The 26,943-nt window shown below is 56.0% G+C and overlaps 2 protein-coding genes across 7 annotated transcripts; one reads left to right on the forward strand and one right to left on the reverse strand.

The window, feature by feature from the left end:
- Positions 1-1,459: 1,459 nt before the first annotated feature.
- ZMYND19 (zinc finger MYND-type containing 19) lies at positions 1,460-9,359 on the reverse strand. Its single transcript, XM_042964974.1, has 6 exons — positions 9,229-9,359; positions 8,073-8,132; positions 6,423-6,529; positions 5,683-5,823; positions 2,280-2,460; positions 1,460-2,062 (listed from the first exon to the last, which is right to left on the reverse strand). The coding sequence occupies exons 1-6, from the start codon at positions 9,277-9,279 to the stop codon at positions 1,919-1,921; spliced, it is 684 nt and encodes a 227-aa protein (XP_042820908.1). The 5' UTR covers positions 9,280-9,359; the 3' UTR covers positions 1,460-1,918.
- An 8,250-nt stretch (positions 9,360-17,609) lies between these two features.
- Positions 17,610-26,325, forward strand: ARRDC1 (arrestin domain containing 1). 6 transcript variants are annotated; one of them, XM_042964271.1, is made up of 9 exons: positions 18,603-19,087; positions 19,210-19,295; positions 23,879-23,989; positions 24,475-24,525; positions 24,626-24,780; positions 25,016-25,198; positions 25,296-25,472; positions 25,546-25,981; positions 26,038-26,325. In XM_042964271.1, exons 1-9 carry the CDS (start codon positions 18,969-18,971, stop codon positions 26,106-26,108), a joined length of 1,389 nt encoding a protein of 462 aa, XP_042820205.1. In that variant the 5' UTR covers positions 18,603-18,968; the 3' UTR covers positions 26,109-26,325. The 6 variants fall into 6 exon arrangements, with proteins under 6 accessions (XP_042820209.1, XP_042820210.1, XP_042820205.1 ...); XM_042964273.1 differs by having other exon boundaries at positions 18,607-19,087; positions 26,058-26,325; XM_042964272.1 differs by lacking the exon at positions 18,603-19,087 and adding an exon at positions 23,235-23,395 and having other exon boundaries at positions 19,179-19,295.
- Positions 26,326-26,943: the final 618 nt, after the last annotated feature.

Raw genomic sequence — 26,943 nt, forward strand, 5'->3', positions numbered from 1 at the left:
CGTGGAAGACCTCAACCGTGTATCAGGACCTAGCGTGGTGTCCTACAGGTCTGCTGAGAGACCCTGGGCACTTCGATTTCAATGTAATTTTCTGGCAAGTAGCCAGGATAATGACCTCAGGATAATGTGTGGTCAGGGAATGCAGACAGGCTGAAGTGCCGGGTCATGAAGGACAGAGGCAAAAACCACAGCCTGTGGTCTTTTGCCTCCTCTTCCCAGGAGCCTTTTTGTCTGAAAGCACACTGCCTGAGCACACTCAAGGCCTTGCGCCTGGAAGACCACCCAAACCCCAACATGCCAACATACCTGGGTTCCCCCCACCCAAACGGTCCAGACTAGAGCTGGCCTCTGGAAGAAGGAATTACACGAGCCCCGGGAATGTCCCAAGGGGTCCAGCCAACTGCTGTCTGTAGGACTGATGATCTCTCAGGATCATACATATCCCCCTCCACAAAAGGTTTCTGAGCCCCCATTGCTGCTCAACCCAGGGTTTGGAGGGACCTAGAGCAGGCTTCACCTATGCAGCAAAGATGTTCCTCATCTAGAAAATATGCTGCACCTCACCCACACTGACCAAGGGGAGCTACTCAGTGAAAACACACATGGTGCAGACGGGGTTCTCTCGCCTTCAGAGAACCTCCCTTGGGGTTGACCTGAACCCTCCTGCTCCCTGCTTTCTGCCTTTACCCGACTGCTCAGTCCTGCTCTCCAAGACCTACTGCCCAAGAGGACTCCCAAAGACTGCAAAAGAACCTACTAGAAACTCAAGTCACAAACCAACGCCACCAAGAGGCTATTCTCAGTCAAGGAAAGCAATGAGGACACACAGGACAGATGGAACACACCGGAAGATGGCAGAAGAGCTGCACAAGGGAAAGTAGGAGCACTTGGGACCAACGTGGGGCAGGGGGTAGCCCAGGACAAACACTCAAGAGTTGGGATGGCCAGCCTCATTCTCTCAGGAAGCAAAGCCCCTAGCAGGTTGGCTGGCTGGATCTGGAGACCAGCAAGATCCCAGACACAAAGCCTGGCTCAGTGCCCCATGGTGGCTCTGCAAGGTATACAAGATGCTGCCCAGCCTTCAGACATCTGTGGCTCCCTGACGAGAGGGAGGGAGCCCAGCAGAGTGGACAGGAAAGCAGCGCTCACTCACCCTGGCTGCTCCAATCCCCAGGCAGGACCTCCACCACTGAACTCTTTGCCACTCGGCACACAAATCAAGGGGAGAACTGCCAGGGCGAGAACATTCCATGTCCGCCTACTTCAGCACCCCCAGCAACTCCTGCCCCGGGACAAGAACAGGCCCGGGTCTCAGTCACACTCCCTGCCTGCCTCCCCTCTCTCTCAGCCTAGGAATAAAGATAAAGGCAACCTCCACCCCTCACCCCCACAGCACCTTGATTCACTTAGAAATAAACTTCAATAGCAGAGAGGGCAAAAAGGAGAGCAGAGCACGGCGGAGGCACTCGATGATTCCACCCCTTTACTGTGTGTGCCTTGTGGATGTGACTCCATGCAGGCCGCGCTCCTCGGGACGGCAGCTGCCCAGAAAGAGCTTCCACTATGTGACACTGTTTAGACTTTTTAAATGTGTGGCCCAACCGCTTGCCAGTTAAGAATTACAGCAAATGATTCTATTTGTAATTTCTAACCTTCCCACTGCCTCCCCCCAAAAAAACTGTACATGAGTTTACAAACATATTAACATATAAATAATGAGAAGCGTCCTGGTGGGAGCCTCCCCAGCTGTCTCTGCTTGGAGATGAACACTGAGGGGGACGCCGTGCCCACACGAGGTGCCCGTGGCGAGGGGGCCTCTGTGGCAGTTGCCGCGGGTGCACTTCGCTGGCTTCTTCAGCACCTCTGGGTCAACCACCAGTCTGTGTCTGCTACGCCCAAGGTAGGTCCGGAAGCCCGGTCATCGCTCTGGCTCAAGCTCGTGCTGGAAGGGGCGCTTCTTCTCTCGACAGTGCTTCTTGTGGGCGGGCCAGTCCTTCTGCTGGCACTGGGAGCCGCAGTACCGGGCCACCTGGCAACGCCCGCAAATGTTGAACTCCCGGAGCTGAAAGAACACACAGGACAACCATGGCTTCACGGTCACACCAGGGAACCGGTTGTGGGGCAGGTACTACGCTGCAATCAGAAAGGACCCGGCAAGCCCATACACTGAAGCCGGCAGGCACAGCGGCTGCGGTGGAGAGGTGCGCGAGAGGCCCGCAGGGGCCGGGGCAGCGGGGTATGGAGCAACCCGGAGCTGGCACTCACTGCAGCACCTGTACCTGCTTCTCAATCATCGTGCAGGGAGGGTAATGGCACTCGTAGTAGGTGCAGGAATTCTCCTCCTCTTCCACCACGTCCCCGTTGGCGTTATAGTACCGGGTCACGTTCAGGACAGGAAACTGCTCTTCTATGGGGTCTGTGGGAAGCTGCTGAATCGCCAGCCAGTATAAGCTTTGCTCCCTTAAAAGGAGAAGCATATGCTTCAGTATACTCCAGCCAGACACGGTCGAGACAGGGACATGACAATGACCTGACTGCAGACAGATAGCTGGTTTCTCTTGCTCAGCATTATCTCTGCCCCAGTTTTTGTTAGGACAACTTGACTCTTCTTTGGCCTGCCCCCACCATGCAGCAGGGCTTACCTGTATGGGATGTCAAGTATTTAGCATGTTTAAGCAGGGCTATGTCTGCCTCCCTCATAGATTTCCCAAAACCTGGGACTGACGGGCACACAGCAGGCACAAAGAGTGTGCGGCTTCAGTACAGGGACCTGGCCAAGCCTGGCCACCTGTGCAAAGCCAGGCAGTCCTTCTCCCTGCTCATGGACCCAGAGGCACCTACTTCTGCCCCTGCTGGTCCACCTCTCCTTCAATACTGTGAGCTGCTCTAAGTCTTTCTAAACACCAGAAGCTTGCAACTGAAGAATCCTACCTGCTGCTAGAACTGAGGCACCCTAACAGGCCCCAGGGGGAGCGCAGGCTGGGCAGGGCCGGTGAAGGCGCTCAGCAGCTCCCCCTGCTGCCGGGCTGCAAAGGTGCCACCACCTGTACTTCGAGAGCAAAGCAGCAGGTTAGCACCCCCTTCAACCTACCACCCTCTGTGGGGCCAGGCCTGGAGGACCTGGGCTAAATAGGGGAAGGGTCACCTTTACCTAATACCATATACGAAAATTATCTCAAAATGGATCAAAGACCTAAAAGTAAACAAACCTAACCTAAACAACTAAAGGCTCCATCGACGCACAAATGGGTACGATGTGGTACATAACCATAATGTAATATTAACCAAAACACACAGGACACCAGGACAGAAATCCTGGGGCACCTGGGTGGCTCAGTCGGTTAAGCATCTGACTTTGGCGCAGGTCATGATCTCATGGTCAGTGAGTTCAAGCCCCGTGTCGGGCTCTGTGCTGAGGGCTCGAAGCCTGGAGCCTGCTTTGGATTCTGTCTCCCTCTCTCTCTGCCCCTCCCCAGCTCACGCTCTGTTCTCTCAAAAATGAATAAACATTAAAAAAAAAAAAAAAAAGACAAAATCCCAACACAGGCTACATCACGGATGAACCTTGAGGACACTGTGCTAAGTCTGTCACAAAAAGACAAATCCTGTAGGATCCACTCACAGGAAGCCCTGGAAGATTCAGATCCAAAGACACAGAGTAGGAAGGTGGAGGCTGGGGGAAAGGTGGGGGGGGGGGGGATCAGTGTCTAATGGGGAAGTTCTGGAGATGGATGGTGGGGATGGTTGCACAACTCAGTGGATGTATTGGACGCTACTAAACTGAACGTTCAAAAATGGCTGAGAGAGTAAACATTGTATGTATTTTACCACAATAAGAAAGGTTTTTTAAAAGGAAAAAAAAAAAAGGGAAGTGTCAGGATGTAGGAGGGTGCTGGCTGCCTTCTGAGCCCTTCAATGAAGTCCTACACGACACAGGCAAGTTTCAATCCCAGTCGGCTCTTAGAAGCAGATAGGGAGGAAAACACACCTTGACAGAGAGGCCCTTCCCCCCCATGGATGAGCCGCCTTTGTGGCCCCACACTGAAGGAAAGCAGGGCAGGAGGTGCAGGCCTGTGAGAAGCCATGACGCCACGTTCCCTGCTTCACAAAGAGGGGGATTCCCACCACAAGGACCTGCAGAGTGCAGACCACATAATGCCCAGGCCAGCTGGTATTTCAGGCCACACTCAGGCTGGCTCTGACCCACGACAAGTAGAGGGAGAGTGTGAATCCCTAGCTGACAAACTAAGGATGGTCCCACTTGATTAGTTCCTGGGATGACACAAAGGACAGAACCTCAAGAACACAGCCTGTCCTGGGCCTCATGGGAATGGCCCATGGCCCATGGCCTAGAGGAGAACGGGGCAGGCAGGCCACGACCCAGCAGAGACCACTGGGCAGGGTGGCCTATGATGGAATGGATCCTTTTCCAAACAGGTGTTCTCAATTGTGGTTATCTTATGATCATAAAGAGTGTTCAGATGAAGAAATGTAACAACATTCAGCCACAGGCTGGCCAAACCATGAGTCACACAGAGGCCTAAAGTAACGATTGATAGCAGGAGCAGATCCGCTGCGGGTGAAGGGGTGGGCAGCCCCTTCCAGGTCTCCAGTGAGCAGAAGGAAACCTGTCTGGTGTTGGGGGAGGCGGGGCCGCTCCCGGTGTCCGCACTGGATGAGCATCCGTGTTGGACAACCCAGGGGGAAATCTACAGACACTGATATGCCTGCTGAGCTGCCCTTACCCTTCTGTTGCTAATCCCTAACTTCACGTTCATTTTGTTTGATGAAAGAGCCTTCCCAGAGGCCCAAGGACATGCACAAACCCCAGAGAGCCCCAGTGAGCCCATAGATAATGCACACGTGGCCAGGAACACCCTGGCTAATTTGAGCTCCTACCTTCCATTCTGCTGGTTCCCCAGCTCTTCCCAAGGCCTCCAGGAAGCTCACACCCAGGCTGCTCTTGGGGCCACGGGAATTGCCTCAGAGCATCTTACTCGCCCAAGGGGGACACCTGCAGTAGCCTGAGCAGCACTGTTGTCAGGACCATGAAGAGGCAGAGACTGAGCAGCAGAGCCCCCAAACCACACTCTCTTGCTTCTTTTAAGCCACTGCTTAGGTGTTTAGCCAAAGAGCATGACAGAAAGATGCACGTGTGTGTGTGCAGGAGGCATCCCCAGATAAAGATGTCCAAGTTTTCTCAGAGACACAAAGGAGAAGTCCTGCCCATGAGCAGGCATCCAGCCCAGACAGCTCTTCTCCCCACTAGAGCCAATCATTAGAAGGGGCGCCTGAGTGGCTCATTCAATTGAGTGTCCAACTTTGGCTCAGGTCATGATCTCACGGTTTGTGAGTTCGAGCCCCACATCAGGCTCTGTGCTGACAGCTCACAGGATTCTGTGTCTACCTCCTTCTCTGCCCCTTACCTTACTTGTGCTATGTCTCTCTCTCTCTCTCAAAAACAAACAAACATTAAAAAAAAAAAAAAAATTATCAAAATGGTATCCCAACCCCGTGAAGAAAACAAGGAGGGAAAACTTGGAGGGAAAATGACCAAGGTCTCCACTCCCACAGAAGCATCAGATCAGAGTGGAGACACGGGCCCCTCTTGGTAACAAGAGCCTGAAGGAGGACCTTCCATGAGGCACCTCTGCCGGCTCCCCCGGCCCCGAGAAGCCCCACCTTTGTTTGCTGGATGTCTCTTCGGCTTTGGGCCGCCAGCCCCATGGCACCAGCTGCAGGTTGTCCAGGCGATTGTCTACAGTCACAGCATTGAGGTGTACCACCTGAAACCCAGGAGCAATGCCTCCCCTGTGCCGCTCCCTGGAAAACAAGACGTCTCTCTCAATCGGCCTCCTCTGGCCTTCCCAAATACTTCCGCCCTACGATCTGAACGGGCCCCTTATCACGCTGATGGGGACAATTAGGAACAACGGTGTCGAGAGGAATCGAAGTATGTCGGTCCACGGCCAAACAAGATAGACCATGTTGACAGTCCAGCCCCTCGACAGAACCCCAACCGTCAAACACAATCTAGAGACTTCCCCATCAGAGTAGTCCCAGGCGCTGTGGAACTACACCATGCACACCAAGGAGAGGCAGTCCTTTCCTCACATCCCACCGACAGGCTCAGCGAGAGCCCAGTGGAGGGAGCAGACCCCACCCTACCCCAGAGGAGCCTGTGTCCGGAGCAAGTACGAGCAAAAAATGCGCTTTTAGGCTGCTCTGTTAGTGATACAATATGCGAAGGAGCCATTCCTCTGAGTTAATGGCAATGACCCAAAGGCAACTAAGAGGGTGCGGGAGCACGACTCAGGGAAAGCACCTTCTGTCAATGAGGGCAGGTGTCTCTGCAGGCTCTATGTGCGCATCAGGGCTCATGCGGTGCCCGAATAGAAAATACGCAGTTTGAAGACACCTACCACAGCAGCTCGTGAAGGAGCCTTCCTGACCCTCTTCCCCGGTTTTTGTCAAAGGCATATGCAAATATCTTAGCACCATTTCCATCTGCATCTACTTCCATCCGGGCCTGAGAAGGAGCAAAGAAAAGGTCTGTTAAAAAGTTTCTGATTCTTAGCTACATTGGAAATCCCTCTTAAAGAAATTAAGTGAAAGGGGCGCCTGGGTGGCTTAGTCGGTTAAGCATCTGACTTTGGCTCAGGTTATGATCTCATGGTTCATGGGTTCAGGCCCCGCGTCGGGCTCTGTGCTGACAGCTCGGAGCCTGGAGCCTGCTTTGGATTCTGTGTCTCCTTCTCTCTCTGCCCCTCCCCCGCTCATGCACTGTTTCTCTCTCTCTCTTTCAAAAATAAACGTTAAAAAAAATTAAAAAGAAAAAAAAAAAGAAAGAAAAATTAAGTGAAACAAACAAACCAGGATACATATATGGGGCCTGTTTCTGGGACCCAGAGCTCTGCAGAGACTTCCAGATGTGAGACATCAGCCCTGTATCCCAGCAATAACTCACTTACAAACCACTCTGTAAAACACTGTGAACACAGAGAAATAAATTTTCCCACTTTTAGAAAAAGCCCACAATTCAGTAAGAAAAACAAAGCCTCGGACAAGTAACTACAGTTCATCCTTGAGGTAAGCCCCACACAGCTGAAAATCCACGTGTAACTTTTAACTTCTCAATAGGTAACTACTAATAGCCTCCTGCTGACCACAAACCTTAACAATAACAGACAACTATCAAATATTTTTGTATGTTACATGTGTTATATGCTATATTCTTACAATAAAGTAAAGTTAGAAAGAAGGACACGTTTTCAAGAAAGTCTTAGGGAGGGGCGCCTGGGTGGTTCAGTCAGTCGAGCGTCTGACTTTGGCTCAGGTCATGGTCTTGAGGTTCGTGAGATCAAGCCCCTCATCAGGCTTGCTGCGGTCAGTGCAGAGCCTGCTTCAGATCCTCTGTCTCCCTCTCTCTGTCCCTCCCCCACTCATGCTGGTGCCCATGCTCCCTCTCTCAAAAATGAAAAGTAAACATTCAAAAAAATAAATAAGAAAGTCACGAGGAAAAAAAATACATTTACGGTACCGGACTATGTTTATCAAAGAAAGGACCCATGTATAAGTTAACCTGTGCAGTTCAAAGCCATGTTGTCCAACGGTCATCTGTGCTATAAAAGCACGAAAGGCTGAAATAAAAGTGAAGTGGGTCCACAGACTCCCGGAGGAATTCTGACGGGGAGGAGCTGGTAGGTGAGGACTGGCTCGTCCAGTGGAGAACTGCGGAAGGCAAGGGAGCTCAGGGAGAGTAGAGAGCACCAGGGCACAGAGGGACAGAGGGGCCAAGGCCAGAGGAAAGGTGGGGTGGCACTGCACAGCCTCATAAGGAGCCAAGGCTTGTCCGATTGAACATTCAATCACAAGCATGACACAATTCGACGTGTTTTCAGGAAGAGCCAGCAACCGGGGTAGAAGTGGGGGAAGACCAGTATCACAGAGGTGGTGGGGGTTCCACCGGGCAGCCAAAGCCAGGCTGCCCTCACAGAGGATAAAACCCATCCCTCATGACCCTCCCCAGGCAGTGACTGAAAGTAGGGGAGCAAAGGAATAGCCATCCTTACCTCAAAGGAGTAGCCCTCCACCAGTGGGATATCTTGCTCATCTATCAGTGTGTACTTGGTCTGGAAATCAACCATGTTTCAAAACATTACATTCAGGGTCTCAATAAAGGATTAGTAACAGGCAGCAACAGCTCCTCCAAGCTAAATGAGGCCTGCAGGTGAGGGGCATAGGCAGCCTACCCAGAACGGCAGGTGGTTATGACCCGCTCAAGGCTACCAGAGGAGCAGGTAGCAGGCTTCATTCCTACGTGCCACCGAACTGGCTAACCTCGAAGCTGTTTTAACGGGTCAACAGACCTAACCCGAGACAGGGGCTTCCTCAGAATACAGGAAAGGACCGGGTTTGAAGCAGAACATCCAGAAAATTTCAATTAACGTTTACTTAAGATGGGTGGTCGTTACACAGGTGCTCACTAAACTGTTTTTTAACTTTCTGTCTGAAATGTTCCAATTGAAAGTGTTAAGGGATGATATTAACGCAACCAGTCACTGACTTGGAAATGGTCTCGGAGCTGACGGGGAGCCCACCCTTCCCTCAGGTAAAAAGCCACATCGCTCCTGCAGGAAAGGCAAGAAACAGTCCCCCAAACGGACTAGTCTCACTCTTGCTTGGAAAGCCTTTTTCTAGGATCTAAGTCGGTTTTACCTTCATCTGACTGCCTCTGCTCCTCTCTCCCACCAGAAGCTTCCGCCGCTGGTGATGGGAACAGGGTTCCCATCCCGGGTAAGGTCCGTGGCTGGTGCAGCTGCACGGCCGGCCGGCTCCTGGAAACAGCCAAGCCTCAATGCCCACAGGTGCCAGGAAGCCCCAGCCTCGAACACGCGGAGGGCGGGGCCAGGTAAGGGAGAGAAGCAGAGGGAGGCCCTGCTCTGGGAGGCCCACTGAGGCTGGTCCAGACAAGGCCACCGCCGGCAGCGTGAAAACCTGCGCGAAGCTCCACCACGGACCGGCAGGCACCGAGACCCAGACCGTCTTGCCACCGAGCGAGCGGGCCGCCTCGGAAGGGCTCTGCGCTGCCCGCGGCCACCAGCCCCCTCCTGCCCCGCGGGGACACGCCGCCAGCCCGCCCGCCAGGCCCCGCAGCCCCCAGACCCCGCGCCCCCGGCCCAGCGCCCCGATCCGCCGGCCCCGCGCCCCGGTTCCCGAGCCGCTCACCTTCCCGGCCACCCGGCCGAGCCGCACGATGCCCAATTTGAAGTCGGTCATGGCCGGGCCTGCGCTCGGCCGGCGGCGCCGCTCCCTCAGGAGACGCCGGGCCGGGACCGGGGCCGGGCCGGGGCGGCGCCGCGGCGCGCCGGGTGGGCCGGGTCGGCGGGCCGGGGTCGGGCCAGGCGGGACGAGGCTGGGCCGGACTCGGGCCGCCTCCGCCTGGCGCCCGCCGGACCTGCCACGCGCCGCCGCCGCCGCCGCCGCCGCCGCCACCGCCGCCGCGCGCACCACCGCGAGCGGAGCTGGAGGCGGGGCGCGGCGCAGACACACCCCCGCCCGCCGCCGTCCCGCCAATCGCGGGGCGCGCACTGCGCTAGCCGCCGCGCGCCGCCGCGCCGTGGCCAACGGGAGGAAAGCGAGTGCGCCGGCGCATTGAGGAGCAGAGGTAGCGCGGGGGAGGGGCGCGGCCGGGGGCGGTGCCTGCGCGGCCTCCCCGCGCGACGTCAGTTTCGCGGGAAGCTTTGTGAAGGACGCCGCGCTGAGGCTGCTTGCTGCCGGCTCCCCGCTCGCGGCTCGGACCCAGCGCCGGGTCCTGCGCCCGGCCCCTGACTCCACGACTAGCCCGGCGGCCACCGGTCCCGCGCCCGGCCTTGCATCCCCACGCCTGACCCGGCGCCGGTCTTTCGACCCCGCGCGCAACCCCCTTGCGGAGGGCGGCTTGGCTCCACGCCCGGGGGCCGTCGGAGGGCCTGCAGGTTGAGGTTTCTGCCGGGCTCGCTGCGGCTCCCCCAAAACGGTCCCCCGTGCGCAGGACAGCGGGCAGGAGGCACGGGTGCCGCCGCGGAGTAGGGGCTGGGGAGACACCCGAGCCCAGCCCAGAATGCTGTTAGCTGGTGGCACACCTGACCGCCTTCCTTCCTCCCTGGCCACTCACCACCTCCTCCTCACAGGGGCCCAGGTGAGGACCACGGTGGCCCGTGGTGCCCACACAGCCCATCCTCAGGCTACACCAACCTTCTTGGGTCTCAAGCTGTTAACTAGGGTGGGGTAATGTGCCAGCCGCTCACCAGCTTGGTTCAGCTCCTTCCTGAGGACTTTGGGGGCTACCACCCTTGTCTCCTGGCAACCACTCTAGCTGGGCTTTCACCTTCCTCCCCTCCCTCCCCCCCCCCCCCCCCCCCCCCCCCAGAAATTACACCAGTGCACAAAACAAAAACCAGAAACCCCTGGTCATATTTCAGTGACGGAGGCAGAAAAGGCTCATGATGAGTTATGTGCCACATTAGAAAATGATAAACACTGTGGGGGAAACAAGTAGATCAGCATTAGGCAGTTGGGGGTCTAGGGAAGGTGGTGGGCAGGGTAGGCCCCATTGAGAAGTCAATTTGAACCGTGTAAGGAGAGAGGGCCATGTGGGCATTTGGAGGAAGAGCCAGTGCAAAGTCCCTGAGCTGGGAACATCTGGCATATTTGAAAAAGTGGGGGTGTCCATTGTGACCAGACAGGAGTGCCTGACAGAAACAGGGGTCAAGGTCAGAGAGGTGAGGGGCCAGAGGGGGGGTCAAATAGACTCATAAGGACTTTAACTTTTAGACTTAGAAAAGTGAGGCCAGGGGCACCTGGGTGGCTCAGTCGGTTAAGCGTCCGACTTCAGCTCAGGTCATGATCTCACGGTTTGTGAGTTTGAGCCCCGCATCAGGTTCTGTGCTGACAGCTCAGAGCCTGGAGCCTGCTTCCGATTCTGTGTCTCCCTCTCTCTCTGCCCCTCCCCTGCTCATGCTCTGTCCCTCTCTGTCTCGAAAATAAATAAAACATTTTTTAAAAAATTAGAAAAGTGAGTCCATTGGAGGATTTGAATAGAGGAATAGCTTTCCAATGAATCAAGCTGTTGATTGGGCGTGGGGGCCGGATTGGAAACATGAAGGCTGTTTAGCAAGTGAATACAAGTAGCAAGTGAATACAAGAGAGTGTTTAGATACATGGAGCCAGTGGTCTGTAGCAGTCGGGAGCCCTGGTTATGCTGCAGTAGCAACCCCACATTCTCATGACCTGAGTTGAAGTCAGACGCTTAACTGAGCCACCCAGGTGCCCAAGACATACCTCTTCTGAGGTATTTTTGCTAAAAACAGGAGCAGAGAAATGGGGCCAAAACTGGAAAGAGAACGGAAGTCGAGAGATGGTTTCACTCTGGGAGGGGATATAGATGTTTGCTCACCCACAGGAAAGATCCCATAGAGGAGAATCACTGGCAAGAGGAGGGTTGGGAGATTAGGTGTGGCAGCTCAGCTCAGTATGGAGAGTCTGATGTAAAGGTTCTGAAAGGCAAGTGGGTGTGGAGGCAGGAGTTTAAGGGAGTTCTCTGCTGATGAGAACTTTCTACTTTCTCAAATAAGTAGAAAACAAAGTCATCAGTTCAAAATGAGGAAAGGGGAACAAATGTTGGGAGTCCAGGGAGAGAGGTCCAGGAATAATGTAACTGGCTAGAAAAATAGGAAAATGCAGTAGGGGGCCACACAGTGTGACTGTGTTTTTCTCAGCCTATTTCAGCTGGTGCAGAGAAAGAGAAGGGCAGGATTTAGCCAAGACTCTGGTTGTGCTGGGTGGGGGCAGGGGTGGGGTTCTGAAAGAGTGACCCGATGCTAACCCATGGCATCAGAGCTGAATGAGGAAAGGAGAGGATGCCAGAGGGGGCGGGGCCGGTGGGTTGGAGTTCCGTGGGGTCCAAAGGATTGCAGGAATTGTAGCACTAGAGAGAGTGGGCTAGCAGGACAGGAGGTGGTAGCCAGAGATGTGTGGACCTGAGATCACAAGGGAGGGCTGTGACTGTGGATGATGTTTGTATATTTTTGTTACCTACCGATGTGCAACTAACTAACCACTCCAAAATCTAGTGGCTTAAAGCAACATTGATTTAGGGATGCCTGGGTGGCTGACTAGGTTAAGCATCTGACTTGATTTTGGCTCGGGTCATGATCTGACGGTTCATGGGTTGGAGCCCCACATCAGGCTCTGCGCTGACAAAGCAGAGCCTGCTCAGGATTCTCTCTCTCTCTGCCCCTCCCTCTCTCTCTCTCTCAATAAACTTAAAACAACAACAACAACGATCTATTATTCCTTGCAATTCTATGCTTGTGGTCTTCTATTCCACATGGTGTCAGCTCAGTCCCTCCTTTGGTTGCACTGGATCAGAAATTCCCTGGAATTTCTTCTCTGGGTGACTTACCTTTGTGTGATGACTCATTATTCAGGGTTCCCCGCATGGCCAAGCATGATAGCTGGACTTCCTTCTAACATGGAGGCTGTGCTCTAAGTGATAAGTCCCATCGTACAAGCATTTATTTGGTGTCCGTTTGAATCACCCTTGCTAGTATCCCACTGGCCAAAGCAAGTCATGAGGGCAAGCCCAAATGAGTGTAGGAGGGCTGTCCACAAGTATGGTTCACTGTCGGGGGGGACTAGTGGAACAGTCTGCCCCAGCCCACCCTTTGGCCTCCAATGATTCATACTCCTCCCTTTTGAGAGTGTGCCTCCCAAGTGACCCCAGAATCACCATCTCATCAAGGCATTAGGCTTGGAGTCCAGTATATTGCGATATGCAACAGGGCCAGATGGATGAGGCACATTGGATGTGCCATTGGATGTGCCTTTTGCTCCAAGGGCATGTTATCTGCCCCCCAATACCCAACATTCAGTGGTGAAGCACAGTTTAAGTGAACAGACCCCCTGTTCAAAAAGGGGGAGTGTAACCTTAGTCACTGGTCCACAGCAATTTTGGAACCCAGCTAACACCTGTCACAATATTCCTTGCTCAGGGCTTGTCTGCGCCCTGCAAATGGTTCCTTCAGTTACTGTTTTGAGTGTTCTCAGTTCCTCCCTCCGGGCACTGGGCCATGCACTTGCAGTGACCCCCTTTTCCATAGGAAACGGCCTGTGTTTGCAGCTGAGTGTCTTCGTTAGTCTGCTTCCTGCCTGTAGAAAGCAGGGGCCCAGACACCTTTTATTTCAAACTCTGTTATTTCAACCCTTAAACACACACACACACACACACACACACACACACACACACACACACACAAACTGGATTTCTATATATCAAAATTGTAACTCACTTTACTAAACAAAAGCTATACTGCAAATGTCTTTAAGAAGGCTGTTCTCTCCTGCGGGCTGAGTCAGGTGCTGTGGAACGATGACCTCAAGATTCTTAGAAGCCCTTTGTGTGGCTGGCAGGGTCTACGAGGACTCCCCACCCCCACCGGAAATCCTCAAATATCTTCACAAGGGATCATACAACCGTGCCCTTAAATTTATTTTAACCCTCATATTTTGCAGGAGGTACTCTGGACTTAGTTTTTACCACGATGCCATTTCTCACCTTTAGAACTATTTGCCGCCTGTAAAGGCCGAGAATGAGAAAAAGTTTTGATTTTCCAACGTAGCAAGACCTGGCTTGGAAATACCTCATCTACCTGCTGCCGGAGTATGGAACGGCTACTTCTTTGGTACGTTCTCTCCTTGATCTCACGTTAGGCTAACTGAACAAACCCAATCAGCCTCGAAGCTTTCTGCTGGGAATCTGCTGGGAAAATCAGATCATTAGACACATTTTGTGTCTTCCATGTTACCACAGGCCACGGGCTCACCATTTTCCTGCCAATTCTGAACATGGCCTCCCTCAGCTGAGTTCTCACTGCCAGTGTCCACCTGCTGCCTGCTTCAAAGTCAGTGTCAGATTTTTTTTTTTAATTTTTTTTAACGTTTATTTATTTTTTTGAGACAGAGAGAGACAGAGCATGAACAGGGGAGGGGCAGAGAGAGAGGGAGACACAAAATCTGAAGCAGGCTCCAGGCTCTGAGCTGTCAGCACAGAGCCCGACGCGGGGCTCGAACCCACGGACCGTGAGATCATGACCTGAGCCGAAGTCGGACGCTTAACCGACTGAGCCACCCAGGCGCCCCAGTGTCAGATTTTAGAATTTTACTGCAGCAATATCTCACTCCCAAGTGTCGACTTCTGTCCCAGGTATCTGTTGCTGCATCACAAACCACCCCCAAATTCAGCAGGTTAAAACCACTTTATTCTCCCGTGACCCGTGGTGTAGCTTGGGCTCAGCTGGTGGCTTCTTCTGCAGTTGCAGGTGTGGCAGTTTGTCTCAAAGGGTCACAATCAATCCCTTCCCTCTGTGGGTGTGGTGCTTCCCCCACACCAGTCCTGTGACCGTTTTGATGCACTTCATGGTGTAGAAAGTTCTGGGACCTCTGAGCCCAGGCCTGAGGACTGGCAGTTTCACCTTCCCCCCTCTAGGGGACTTGCTGCCAGGTAATCAGTCTCACTCTCTGGAGGCCACTGTGCTGTGCAGAACCCCAAAGCAGCCTTGTGGAGAAGCCTCATGGAAGAGACACCCGACCAGCCTCAGCTGAGGCATCAGACATGTAAATGAAAAACAGATCTTGGACTTTCTGTCCTCAGCAGACCCCACACAGAGTGGAAAAGCCCCCTGGCTGAATGCAGCCTAATTTTCAGAATAAGTAATAAATCAGGGTGGTTTGGGTCACTCACACAACCAGTCACTGGTTGTGACTGATGCAGGCAGTCTGGGATGTTTTCACTCCCCCGTGCAGGCATTCTCTCCCTCTCTCTCCTTCTCTGCGATCTCTCTGATTTCTCCAGTAGGGTAACCAGATACTTTGAAATGGTAGTTCAGGACGCCAAGGGAATACGAACAAGCTGTGAGGCCTCCTTAGAGCCAGCAACTCCTATGGCATCTGTTTCGTTGCAGTCCAGCTAGTTAAAGCAAGGGGACAGCCCAGATTCTACAGGAGGGGAAGGAGCCCAACATTCTGATGGGAGGAACAGTGTAAATATAAAGGGATGGCAGAAATTGTTGCCCGACATCTTTGCAGACAAACTAAGGAAGCCATTGAGAGAGCTGCTTAAGTCAGCTGAGGGGGCTCTTGGAGGAGAGGAGACATGGGAACAAGAGAACTGAATCAATCATGTTATTTTTCTGGATCTCACAATGCTTTGACATCTTGGGAGCCTTGCTGGCTGGGGAGAGGCTGCCCCTCCCAGGGCTAGCTACTTCCTAGAGGTATCAACTTGCCTGGGAACACACCTTTCACATGCAAACCAGCCAATCTAGAGGCCATACCCCCAAACACCTCCTATGTCAAACTCAGACACCAAGCCAATATTCCCCTAGCCTAAATCATTGTAGGGCCAGATACTGGACGACTAGAGAACACCCTTACAGCCCAGAGACCACTGGAGTGATGTGTTTGATCCTAAGCTTGCTCAAATTTGCCTACCCTGCTTCACCCATTCCTTCGCACAGAGGACACAATCAAGGCTCTGGGCCACGCGCCGTCCTAACAAATTCTGCCTCCTGACCAACCCGGAACTTCCCCAAGTGCTCCCTCCTCTTGGGAAGGAGAAGTACTACACTCTTCTTTCAAGGCAATTGTCCCTGCATCTGTCACCTTGTCACACCTAATTGAAACAAATCCCAGGTACATTTTAAGATAGAGAGCAGGGGGTTGGAAGGATATTCCACGATTCTGGAGTCACTAAGAATTCCTGCAACGGTGATATTGGAGAGCATGACAGTGAGTCAGGAGCAGAAATCACCAAAAAGGGGGATTGACTTGGGCTTTGAAGATGACAGTAACAGGGGAGCAGTGGATTACTATTCTGAGAAAATGAGTTAAACTTGGGGGCTCTTAGGGAGGGGGCAAATGGTCTGGAGGTTGTTGTAAGGGGTCAGGAGAGCACACAGTCCAGGTTCAGATGTACAGGGGTTTCGGGAAAATAAACATGTACATCTGAGAGGCTCTAGGGGGAAGCCTGGGTTACATGAGAGCATGAGCACTCAGGGAAGTCAGGGCCGTTGTGCTGATGGCTTAAGTGAGGACACAGCAGCGGTTTCCAGAACAGGGGATGGGTGGGTGACGGTGCAGAGTTGTATGGGGGCTCCATTTCTTGTGGCTTACTTATCTTAGCAGCAGCCAACAAATTCTCCCCCCCCCCCCCGAAAACACTTCCTTCTTGACTTCTGTTGTGGACATTGGGCCTTTTTGGGTTGCCCGTAATCCTCCTTCTTCCCAGAGGGACCCTGAACTCCTTGTTCCGGAATTCCTCCATTTGCCTGGTATTGACAGAGAAATGCCTTAAGTGTGGCCAATCAGACCCCTCCCTCTCCCCCAACATCCGAATCCCAAGCAAGCCAGGCGGGCCGGTGCTGGCTGCACACTGCTGGCCCTTCCGGGCCTCAGGCCCCTCCTTTTCCTCAGCTTGGCCCAGTGGAATCCCCCCAGCCTATGAGCCTCTCTCCTTTTGCTGGAGGGCCAGGTGAGGTTTTTTGTGGCTTTCACTCAAAACCCTTGATGTCATCAGCACCCTGACTTACCATCTTCCAATAGGGGACTGAAAATCTTTAGTCTTCCTCAAACTCAATCGTACATGTACCTACCGAGCCTCTTAGATTCTGCTCCTGACTTTGTCCCATCCCCTAAGCAATTTATATCTAAGCCAGTTTTCTCCATCAGAAAATGCCACCCCATTCACGCAGGTGTTCTGGACAAAAACCCGGGCCACCCTGACGCCCTCCTTCAGGCGCTCCCACGCGTAAGGCGCCGCTGGGCGCCCTGCACTGCTCTGCGCAAGCAGCGCGTCCCTCGCGGGGCTCCCTCACGGGTCCGCCGTCCCCCACAGTCCCCGCTCCACAGGGACCTCTCAGGGCAGGTCAGAGGAGGTCCCACTCCCATCCCCGTCCCGGGGCGCCGCTCTCGAGCCTGGGGTGCCCGGACAGCCCGGCACCTCCGCCGGAGGCTCGCTACCCAGCGACGCCGCCACCGGCACAGGTGTGCGCGGCCCCCATGGGGATCGCCCGGCTCTCCGCCGCGCGCCACCCCGCCATCCCGCACGGGGCCCGCCCCCCGTGACGTCCTTCCGCCGAGCGACGCGGGACCGCTCTCCGCAGCGAGCCCGCAGCGACCGGGCGGAGGCTGGGGAGGGGGCACCGGCCCGGCCCGCCCCTCGGCAGGTGAGCCGGCCGCGCTCCCCGGGGCCACCAGGGGGCGCCCGCGCGCCGGGTTCCCGCGAGCCGCGCCGTTATCCACCCCGCGGGCGGGCCCGCGTGGCGGGCGGGGAGGGCAGAGGCAGGGAGTTGGTGGTGGAGAGGAGGGGGAAGAGGCGGAGGACGGACCCTGGCAGGGCTCGGTGAAGGGCCGAGGAAGGCTGGAGCCCGGGGGCCGGGGGAAGAGCCGGCAGAAGAGGACCCTGGAGCTGGGGGCTGGCCGGGGAGGGCCGGGGGGAGGGCACAGGGGAGTGGGCGGGCCCGGCGGGGAGGGTCGGGGGCGGGGCCGGGAAGGCGGGGCTCGTAGCGCGGCGGCGGGAGGGGGGCGTCAGTGCGCGGCCGCCCGGCCAGGGCGGCGGCATGGGGCGGGTGCAGCTCTTCGAGGTCTGCCTGAGCCACGGCCGCGTCGTCTACAGCCCTGGAGAACCGCTGGCGGGGGCCGTGCGCGTGCGTCTGGGGGCGCCGTTGCCCTTCCGAGGTGGGAGCGGGGTCCCCTCGGGGGAGGGCCGGGCCGGCGGGGCTCAGGTGGCTGCGCAGCACCTGCGGCAGGGCCGGGGCTCCCGGAAGCGGCAGCCCGTGGCACTGGGGCCTGGACCCGCGGAGCCTGTGGCGCCACCTGCCGCCCCCTCCCTTAGTCTCCCGCCGGCCTTGGGAGCCTTGGGCCCCGCCGGCTGCGGGGAGGACTAGGGTGCGGCCAGCCGGGCGGCGCAGAGCCGCCGGGGTGGGTGGCTGGTGGCAGTGGGGGCGGAGCAGGGAGGCCCGGGTGGCCCAGTCCTTCCGCATCTGCCCTTCCTGTTCTCTCCTCCCAGGGTCGGCTAGAGTCGGGGGCAGGGGTTTAGATCCTGCCCACCTTGCCGAAGGCCACTCTGACTTGGATACATGCACGCCCCCGACCCTCCCTGCCAGTTCTGCAGGGTCCGCTGAGCCCCGCCCCTGCTGGGCCCTCACCTGGAGCCCGGCCCACGTTGGGCTTTCTCTCCCCACATGCCCAGGCCCCTGGCGCAGGCCCTCCCTCCTCGCGGTCCCGCGGCATACCCGCTTCCACCCAGGCTGAGGTTTGGCCTTGTGAGCTGGGAGGGTCTTGCTCATCCCTCCGTGACCCAGGCCTTCAGCCCAGTGAGCGTCTAGGAGCTGAACCCGAGCCCTGCTAGCCGGTCCTTTGCTCGCACAGGCATTTGGGACTTTGGGACTGGAAGTTAGCTTGCTGCTGCGGTCATCCCTAGGGCTCTCTGCAGGTGCTGGCCTTATCTGCCATCTGAGGTATGGACAGGGCTCTGGATGGGACTTCAGCGTTCAGCCCTCAGGGTGCAGTGAGCAAAGCTGCAGCCCCGGGGCCTCTATGCCCGATCACTGGCTGTGAGTGCAAGGCTGTGTGTGAGGGTTTTCCTGCTGGGGTGCTTCTCCACCTTGGCGTGCTTGGCCAAAACCATAGCCGTCAGGCATCGCTCTGGACCTTGATCCTCTGGGCGTTAGTGTGGTTGACTGCTCAGTGCTTCTGGTGCCTACTGAGGACTGAGAGCCACTGCCCACCTTTCTGGGCAGCTGCTGCCCCTGTCCTGGATGGGTCTGACCCTTGACGTTTCTGTGTTTGAGGCCGCAAGGCTCTAGAAAGAAACTGAGTGGGTGTAGATGCTTCTGGTCAGGTGTCTGGCCTAGTGGGGCCTCCCCCTGATGACTGTTGTCTCCTTTCTTGTCTCCTTAGTTGGAGTTTGGAGTTTGAGTGGGGGTAGTTATGTTTGTGGCAGGGGGCCCTTTGACAGTGCAGCCCTTCCCTGGGGCACAAGTGACAGGTGAGAGGTGTCATGGGGCTGAGGGAGAGCCCAGGGTGCAGGAAGGAGGGGCAGGCTTGTGGCTGGGGGGACAACCACTGTGAGACCCCATGCAGAGCTCACTGCCTCGCTTATCCGCCCAGTCATGTTCCCATAGCAAACACACCGTTACTGACTAGAGCAAAGGGATGGCCTGGCCTGGGCAGAGCCCCCAGCAACCATGTGATAGGTGAGATGTGGGTGAATGGACAGGGCATAGGATACCAAGGGAGCCCCTGGTGATGGTCCTGATGGTAAATGTACTAGCCGAGCCCCTGATTAGGAGAGGGAAGATGGGGGTATCGGCCAAAAAGCAGATGGATAGTGACTTCAAGCCAGAGGGGTTATTCTTCAGATTGTCCCCGGGGGCCTAGATGGAATGTGGGTGCTGGGGCTGCTCTAAGGCTTCCTCTAGCCCTAGCTGGGTGTGGAAAAGGCAAGGCTGTGGTTCTTTCATTCTTTAAAAAAAATCTTTTTTAATGTTTATTTATTTTTGAGCTAGAGACAGAGCATGAACGGGGGGAGGGTCAGAGAGAGAGGGAGACACAGAATCAGGCTCCAGGCTCTGAGCCATCAGCACAGAGCCCGACGCGGGGGGCGCCTGGGTGGCTCAGTCGGTTAAGCGTCCGACTTCCGCTTAGGTCACGATCTCACGTTCCGTGAGTTCCAGCCCCGCGTCGGGCTCTGTGCTGACGGCTCAGAGCCTGGAGCCTGTTTCGGATTCTGTGTCTCCCTCTCTCTCTGCCCCTCCCCCGTTCATGCTCGGTCTCTCTCTGTCTCAAAAATAAATACACGTTTAATTTTTTTTTTTAACGTTTATTTATTTTTGAGACAGAGAGAGACAGAGCATGAACGGGGGAGGGGCAGAGAGAGAGGGAGACACAGAATCTGAAGCATCTTTCATCTTAAGATACCTGTTCAGCTCCTGTTACCAGCCAGTGATGCAACAGGGAGGCCCTCCACCCCTCTGGGAGGACATGGAGGTGGCGAGGACAGCAGGTCTTTCCTGGGGGGCTCCTAGTCTTACCCACTAAATACTTGTCTGAGGAGGGACAGTGATGATTTGCACTTCAGCTATGAGGGCACTGGCTGTCCTCAGAGCTACTGTAGAAAGCTGGGGAAGGAACCGGTTTCCTGGAGCCCAAGTCCAGCTGAGCCTGAGGCTGGGGGTCACACGGGGGTGCACTCTTTTCTGGCATTGAGGGAGGGTGGTACCCAGACGACAGCAGTGGTCAGCTCCCAGCTCTGTCAGTTCCCTGAGCTGTCACTGTAGGCCAGACACCATTCTCCCCACCTCCCGTGGACCAACTCTATAAACCGCCAGAGCAACCCTGAGAGGTGGGCACCATTATTATTGTCATGTTTCAGATTTGGACACAGGACAGACAGAAGTGCCTCACAGGCCAGAGCTTTAGTGAAAAGATGTGGCAAAAGGTGGGCTGCTGTGGATTTGTGGGAGCTGGTGGAGGTGGGCGAGACCTTTGGGACCAGAATGAAGAGTGATGGCAGGTGGTGCAAGGGAGGAGGGCTACTGGACAGGGGAGGGCTGGCTGGGGAGGAAAGTTCTAGAAGTCTCTCTGGAACACAGTCCACATGATGATGTTCCTTAGAGAACTGGAGCAGCCCCAGACCCACTGTTAGAACTGAAAACACTTTGAAACCTAGATGGTACAGCAGGGCTTGTTTCTGTTGGCGGAGGCTGTCCCTTACCAGAACATACCTCCCCTGTCCTGTGGCTGTGCTGCCACCCGTCACACTGGTGATGGTCATGGTCACCTGCGGGAGCAGATCCCCCCCCTGCAGGAGGTGGGAGGGAGAAGCCTGCTGTGTGTATCTGTCCCCTGCACCTCCATTGTTCTCCTGTGGAGGAGAGTGCACAGGAACAGGCTGTTTGACTCCAAGACAGTGATTGGAAGCTGCTCATTCAGGCAAGGTCTCTGAAGAGGCTTAGGCACGTGTGCAAAAAGAGGCTCTTTGCCTGCACATTGGGAAGGTCATAGAACTTGCCCCCACCTGGAATACCCCAAGGGTCGATTTGATACTGTTTGTTTTTCTAGGGTCAGGTGACCCCATGGCTTGTTCACCGGAATTCTGGGGGCCAAGTTCGGTCTGGGTGGGTGACTGTTTTAACCATCCTGCTGTTGGACGTGGCTATGCCTAGATAGTCCTCGGTACCAGTATTGCTCGAAGCTCTTGGGTAGCTAGGGTGGATTCTTTTTTTTTTTTTTTAATGTGTATTTATTTAAAAAAAAAATTTTTTTTTTCAACGTTTTTTATTTATTTTTGGGACAGAGAGAGACAGAGCATGAACGGGGGAGGGGCAGAGAGAGAGGGAGACACAGAATCGGAAACAGGCTCCAGGCTCTGAGCCATCAGCCCAGAGCCCGACGCGGGGCTCAAACTCACGGACCGCGAGATCGTGACCTGGCTGAAGTCGGACGCTTAACCGACTGCGCCACCCAGGCGCCCCTAATGTGTATTTATTTTTGAGAGAGAGCACAAGTAGGGAATGGGCAGACAGAGAGGGGGACAGAAGATCTGAAGCAGGCTCTGGGCTGACAGCAGTGAGCCCGATATGGGGCTTGAACTCACAAACTGTGAGATCATGACCTGAGCCGAAGTCGGACTCTCATCCGATTGAACCACCCAGGTGCCCTATAGGGTGGATTCTAAGAACTGTTGAGTCCCCTGGTATGTGTGTGTAAGATCACAGCAGATCTTCCTGGTGCTTTTTCAGGGCCCCTGTAGTAGCCTACAGTTTGATCACCATAAAGGAGTGTGCTTTCCGTCTCCTAACACGTGTCAAAATATTTAATATCTGCCAGTCTGATGGGTTAAAATGGTAACTCATATGAGCCTCTCTGATTTCCACTGAGGTTGGACGTCTGTTCTTGTCTGTTTCTATGTAAAAGTTTCTACATAACAAGTCACTCCTAAGTCAAGTTGTTTAAAATGACCATCTTACTATGACCCACAGTGCTGTGGATTAGGAATTTGGGCAGAGTGATTCTTCAGCTGTGTGTGCCATCCATTGGGGTCACTTGACGGTTTTCAGCTGGCACTGGGCCAATCTGGGGACCACTTAACTCCTTTTGGCACACTGTGCTGGTCCCAGCGTTCGTAGGACAGCCAGATTCAAGGGAGAGTGCACCCCCTCCATGGGGAGTGTTAAAGTTACGTGGCATCTGGAATTGTCACACTTCCCGTCCTTGTTCTGTTCACTCCCGTCGTGTTTCTCTTGGGCTGTGTTGGTCTATAGGAGCATCACTGATGTCCCAGATTTCTGGGGCGGGAACAATTCTGGGTCTGGCCCTAGGAAGGGATGGCTGATGGAGTGTGGATTAGAAATCAGGATCCAGGGGCGCCTGGGTGGCTCAGTTGGTTGGGCGACCGACTTCGGCTCAGGTCATGATCTCACAGTCCGTGAGTTCGAGCCCCGCGTCGGGCTCTGTGCTGACAGCTCGGAGCCTGGAGCCTGTTTCAGATTCTGTGTCTCCCTCTCTCTCTGACCCTCCCCCGTTCATGCTCTGTCTCTCTATGTCTTAACAATAAATAAACGTCAAATAAAAAAAAATTAAAAAAAAAAAAAAAAAGAAATCAGGATCCAGTCACAGGCAGTGCCAACAGGGGTGGAGGATGAGCCAAGGGTTCACGGTGGGGGGAAAGCCCGGTGGTCTGTGGATGGTTAACAGGAGGCCTGTTTGGCAGGATGGAGTCAGCCTGGGGAGACATGAACATGGCTGGTGTGGCTGGCTCCTGGCCCTGGACACTTGGGATACCAGGTTCCTCCTGCCTGGTGGCTCTGTCAGGAGGCTGTCAGATTCTGAGTCACCTTGCCCTCCCTGGACCATCGAGTTGGGAGGAAGAGGAGGGGCTGGGCAGGGAGGCTAACATCTTTGGCCTTGTCTCAGCACGGGGCAGGGAAAGAAGTGGAGCTGCAAGGAGTGAGAGTCACTGAGCTCCCAGCCCCTCTCTGCTTGGTTCTCCAGCCGTGCTGTCTTCTTGGTTGTCCAGCCACAGCCTGTGACCATAGTGGTCTCTGGGCATATGTCCATTAGAGTGAGGAATTTGAGTTCCCGACCACAGAAAGGTGGGGTGACCTCTGCTTCTGGTCTGGGTGCTTCCACAGGAGAGTCGGGGAGAGGACGGAACCATCTCTTGATGTTGAAAACCAGTCCTCCTGGGCAGCACTGGTCCAGGAAGTCAAGGGTGTCCTCACCTGCCAGTGTGCCAGACTGTTGGGTACCTTATCCGCTCAGGCAGGTCTGACCACATTCCTGTGTCATGAGGGTGAGCAGTTAGTTTCCTGGAGCATAAAGGGGTGCCTCCCAGCCTAGCTGACTTGCCTGTGAGGCAGCAGGAAGTAGGGTTGGAGGTCAGCGGCTCCCATGGGCTTCTGTTCATCATTGGTGTCCCAAGCATGCCCTATAGGCAGCTAAGTCTTCACAGGTCTGGTGGGCCCAGGGGTGGCTGGGAACAGAGGTTAGCAGGCTGGGGTTGTCCAGGTGTCATCCGGGTGACCACTGGGGCCTTCCCGTTCTGGGCTTCAGGACAGATGTAACTCCGTGCCTCACTGCCGTGGGAGCACTGTACTGGGAGTACCGCAAGATGGAGGATGGACAGGAGGCATCCTCTGGAGAGCAGCAGGCCACTTGCTGTGGCCTTTAGTGCTACACCTTTAGTGCTGCAAGCCCTACCTAAGTCTCTGTGGTGGGGGCAGGGAGGGGTCGAGGACAGTAGCTGGCTGGGACTCACGCCATCCCCCCCTTGCAGCCATCCGAGTGACCTGCACGGGTTCCTGCAGGGTGTCCAACAAGGCCAATGATGCAGCGTGGGTAGTGGAGGAGGGCTACTTCAACAGTGCGCTGTCGCTGGCTGACAAGGGTGAGTTTGGGAGACTGTACTTGGCCTCACTGTGCATAGTGACCCCGCCCAGGGCAGACCTTGGTTGAGTGTGGGGCCCGTCTGTCCACCCTACCTCCCCATCAGGCTTCTGGGACCCCCGTGCTGGCTCACCCTCTAGCACTGCTTGGCATCCTGATGTATTTCTCTCCCCATCAGGCTCTGGGTATTGCCTGATAGGGGTTGGGTGGCTGAAGGGGGCCAGTTTCTGCTTGATTTGGGTGGGCTCTGGCTCCTGGAACAGCCCCATCTCCCTTTCCTGTTCAAGCCAAGATCTTGCATCACTTCCTTTGCCCAGGCTGCAGCCCGTTGCTGCTGTCGTGCCTGGAGTCAGAGGCTGGGAGACCCAGTAGCCAGAGTCCGTGTGAGCTGGTCAGCTGCAGGGCCTGCTTCCAACCTGTGTCCTGTGGTGTCACCTCAAGGCTCCTGAGCCCCCTCTCCCCTACACCCCCCTCCTGTCTCTGCAGGAAGCCTGCCCGCTGGAGAGCACAACTTCCCCTTTCAGTTCCTGCTTCCTGGTAAGAGCCCAGCCTTGCCTGGCCAGGCCTCTTGGTGACAGTTGGTGGACAGGAGGTGGGGCAGGGGGCAGTTGGGTGCCATTCCCTGCTCTCTCTCCAGCCACAGCGCCAACGTCCTTCGAAGGCCCCTTTGGGAAGATTGTACACCAGGTGCGGGCCACCATCGACACACCACGTTTTTCCAAGGATCACCAGTGCAGCCGTGTGTTCTATATCTTGAGCCCCCTGAATCTGAACAGCATCCCTGACATCGAGGTGAGGATGGAGCGGTGGTCTCCTGGGTGGTCCCCACCTTTGCCGGATGTCCTGTCCTCAACTAAGATGAGGTGGCCGGGCTCTAGAAGAGCAGCGGCCTCTCTGTCCCGAGCTAACTGTGCTGTGCCTGGGGGGCAGGGGATAGCAGGGCACAGTGGGCTTGTTCAGCGAGAGGCCTTAGGGATCTAGGCTGCCCACGCCCACCAAACCCCCTCACGACTGCCCTCCCCTCAAGCAACCCAACGTGGCCTCCACCACCAAGAAGTTCTCCTACAAGCTGGTGAAGACGGGCAGCGTGGTCCTCACCGCCAGCACCGACCTCCGTGGCTACGTGGTGGGCCAGGTGCTGCGGCTGCAGGCTGACATCGAGAACCAGTCAGGCAAGGACACCAGCCCTGTGGTAGCCAGTCTGCTGCAGGTCAGAGTCCCCTCTGACTGTCAGGGCCTGTCCCCATGGGACCAGAGGAGGGGTAGGTGCCTGGCCTGCCCAGGCTCACAGGCTGGCCCTTCCCCAGAAAGTATCCTACAAGGCCAAGCGCTGGATCTATGATGTGCGGACCATCGCAGAGGTAGAGGGTGCGGGTGTCAAGGCCTGGAGGCGGGCGCAGTGGCAAGAGCAGATCCTGGTGCCTGCCCTGCCCCAGTCAGCCCTGCCAGGTTGCAGCCTTATCCACGTGGACTACTACTTGCAGGTGCTGGGGGTTGGAGGGAGCGGGGTGGGAAGGGGGGGCAGGTGGCCTAGCCTCACTCTCCCATCCTCCCCAGGTCTCCCTGAAGGTGCCTGAAGCCACCGTGACCCTTCCTGTCTTCATCGGCAATATTGCTGTGAACCACGCCCCGCTGAGCCCCCGGCCAGGCCCAGGGCTGCCTCCTGGGGCCTCAATCCCGGTGGTGCCCTCCGCACCGCCCCAGGAGGAGGCGGAGGCTGCGGCCAGCAGCCCTCACTTTGCAGACGCAGTCTCCCTCTCCACGAAGAGCCACTCACAACAGCAGTCACTACCTGCCACCTTCGGCTCTGTGCCTGCTGCCCCTGAGCCCCGCCCTCAGGATGGCAGCCCTGCTCCCCACCCACTGCCCCCTCCCTTGTGCATCTCTACAGGTGCCACTGTCCCCTACTTTGCAGAGGGTTCAGGAGGGCCAGTGCCCACCACCAGTACCTTGATCCTGCCCCCAGAATACAGCTCATGGGGTTATCCCTACGGTGAGTGAGAGGCCTGGGGTCTGGCTGGGGGAGAGGGCCCCATGAGCCCCTTGCAGACTTTGCTCTTTCCCCGCAGAGGCCCCGCCATCCTATGAGCAGAGCTGTGGCGGTGCAGATCCCAGCCTGACGCCCGGGAGCTGACCCTGTGCCGCCTTTTCCGGGTGGGCTGACCTCTGCCCTGGGACCGGGCGCCCAGGGCCTCGTGCCTTTGCTCCTGGCCTGGCCCGGCGTACTCAGGACCTGCTGCTGCCCGGCCGTTCCTCGCAGCCTCCGCCTCGGGACTAGCCTCTCCCCGGGGACTGGGGCCTAGAGAGATGGAGTGTAAATAAAGCGCTTCATTTGTAGAGCTGGGCACAGGCCGGCCTCTCTGGCGCCCTCCTCCAGCTCAGTGCGCGGCGGCCTAACCCTGGGGGCCTCCCTAGGCGCGCGCCCTCCTCCTGGCCCCGCCCCTCCTGGGCACGCGCCCTCCAGGCCCTGCTCCTCTCTTGGTTCTGGGCCCCTGGCTTCTGGGTCTCCCAGTCCCTTCCTGGGCACGTGCCCCTCTCCTCGGTTATGGGCCCATCCTTCCTGGTGCCTAGGGCTGGAAGACAGGCTGGGGGAGCGGGACCAACCAGCGTGGGCCGGTTAACATCAACTCGGGCCCGGCTGGCCTTCGCTTTTATGGTTCTGCTTAAGGATGTGCCCTTTAAGCCGGGCTTGCATGTCTGGGGCCTTGGCATTAATTTAAAATGTATTTGTAACGTGGGGAGACCACCCCTGTTCCGTTTGATTGTCACAAACCTTGGACTTTCCCCTCTAGCACCCATCATTCCAGGGGGAGCGGCTCAGACCTCCTTGTCAGAGGAAATCCCTTGGGGGATGAGGAGGAGGGCTTGCCCAAGCCTCTGCCTCTTGTGCTATTCCCTTATCCTTGGCCTCAAGTCTCAAGTCCCTGCTGTTATCACTGCTACTCTGGCTGTGAG

The sequence above is a fragment of the Panthera tigris genome, chromosome D4, assembly GCF_018350195.1.
Source record: "Panthera tigris isolate Pti1 chromosome D4, P.tigris_Pti1_mat1.1, whole genome shotgun sequence".
NCBI classification, from domain to species: Eukaryota; Metazoa; Chordata; class Mammalia; order Carnivora; family Felidae; genus Panthera; species Panthera tigris.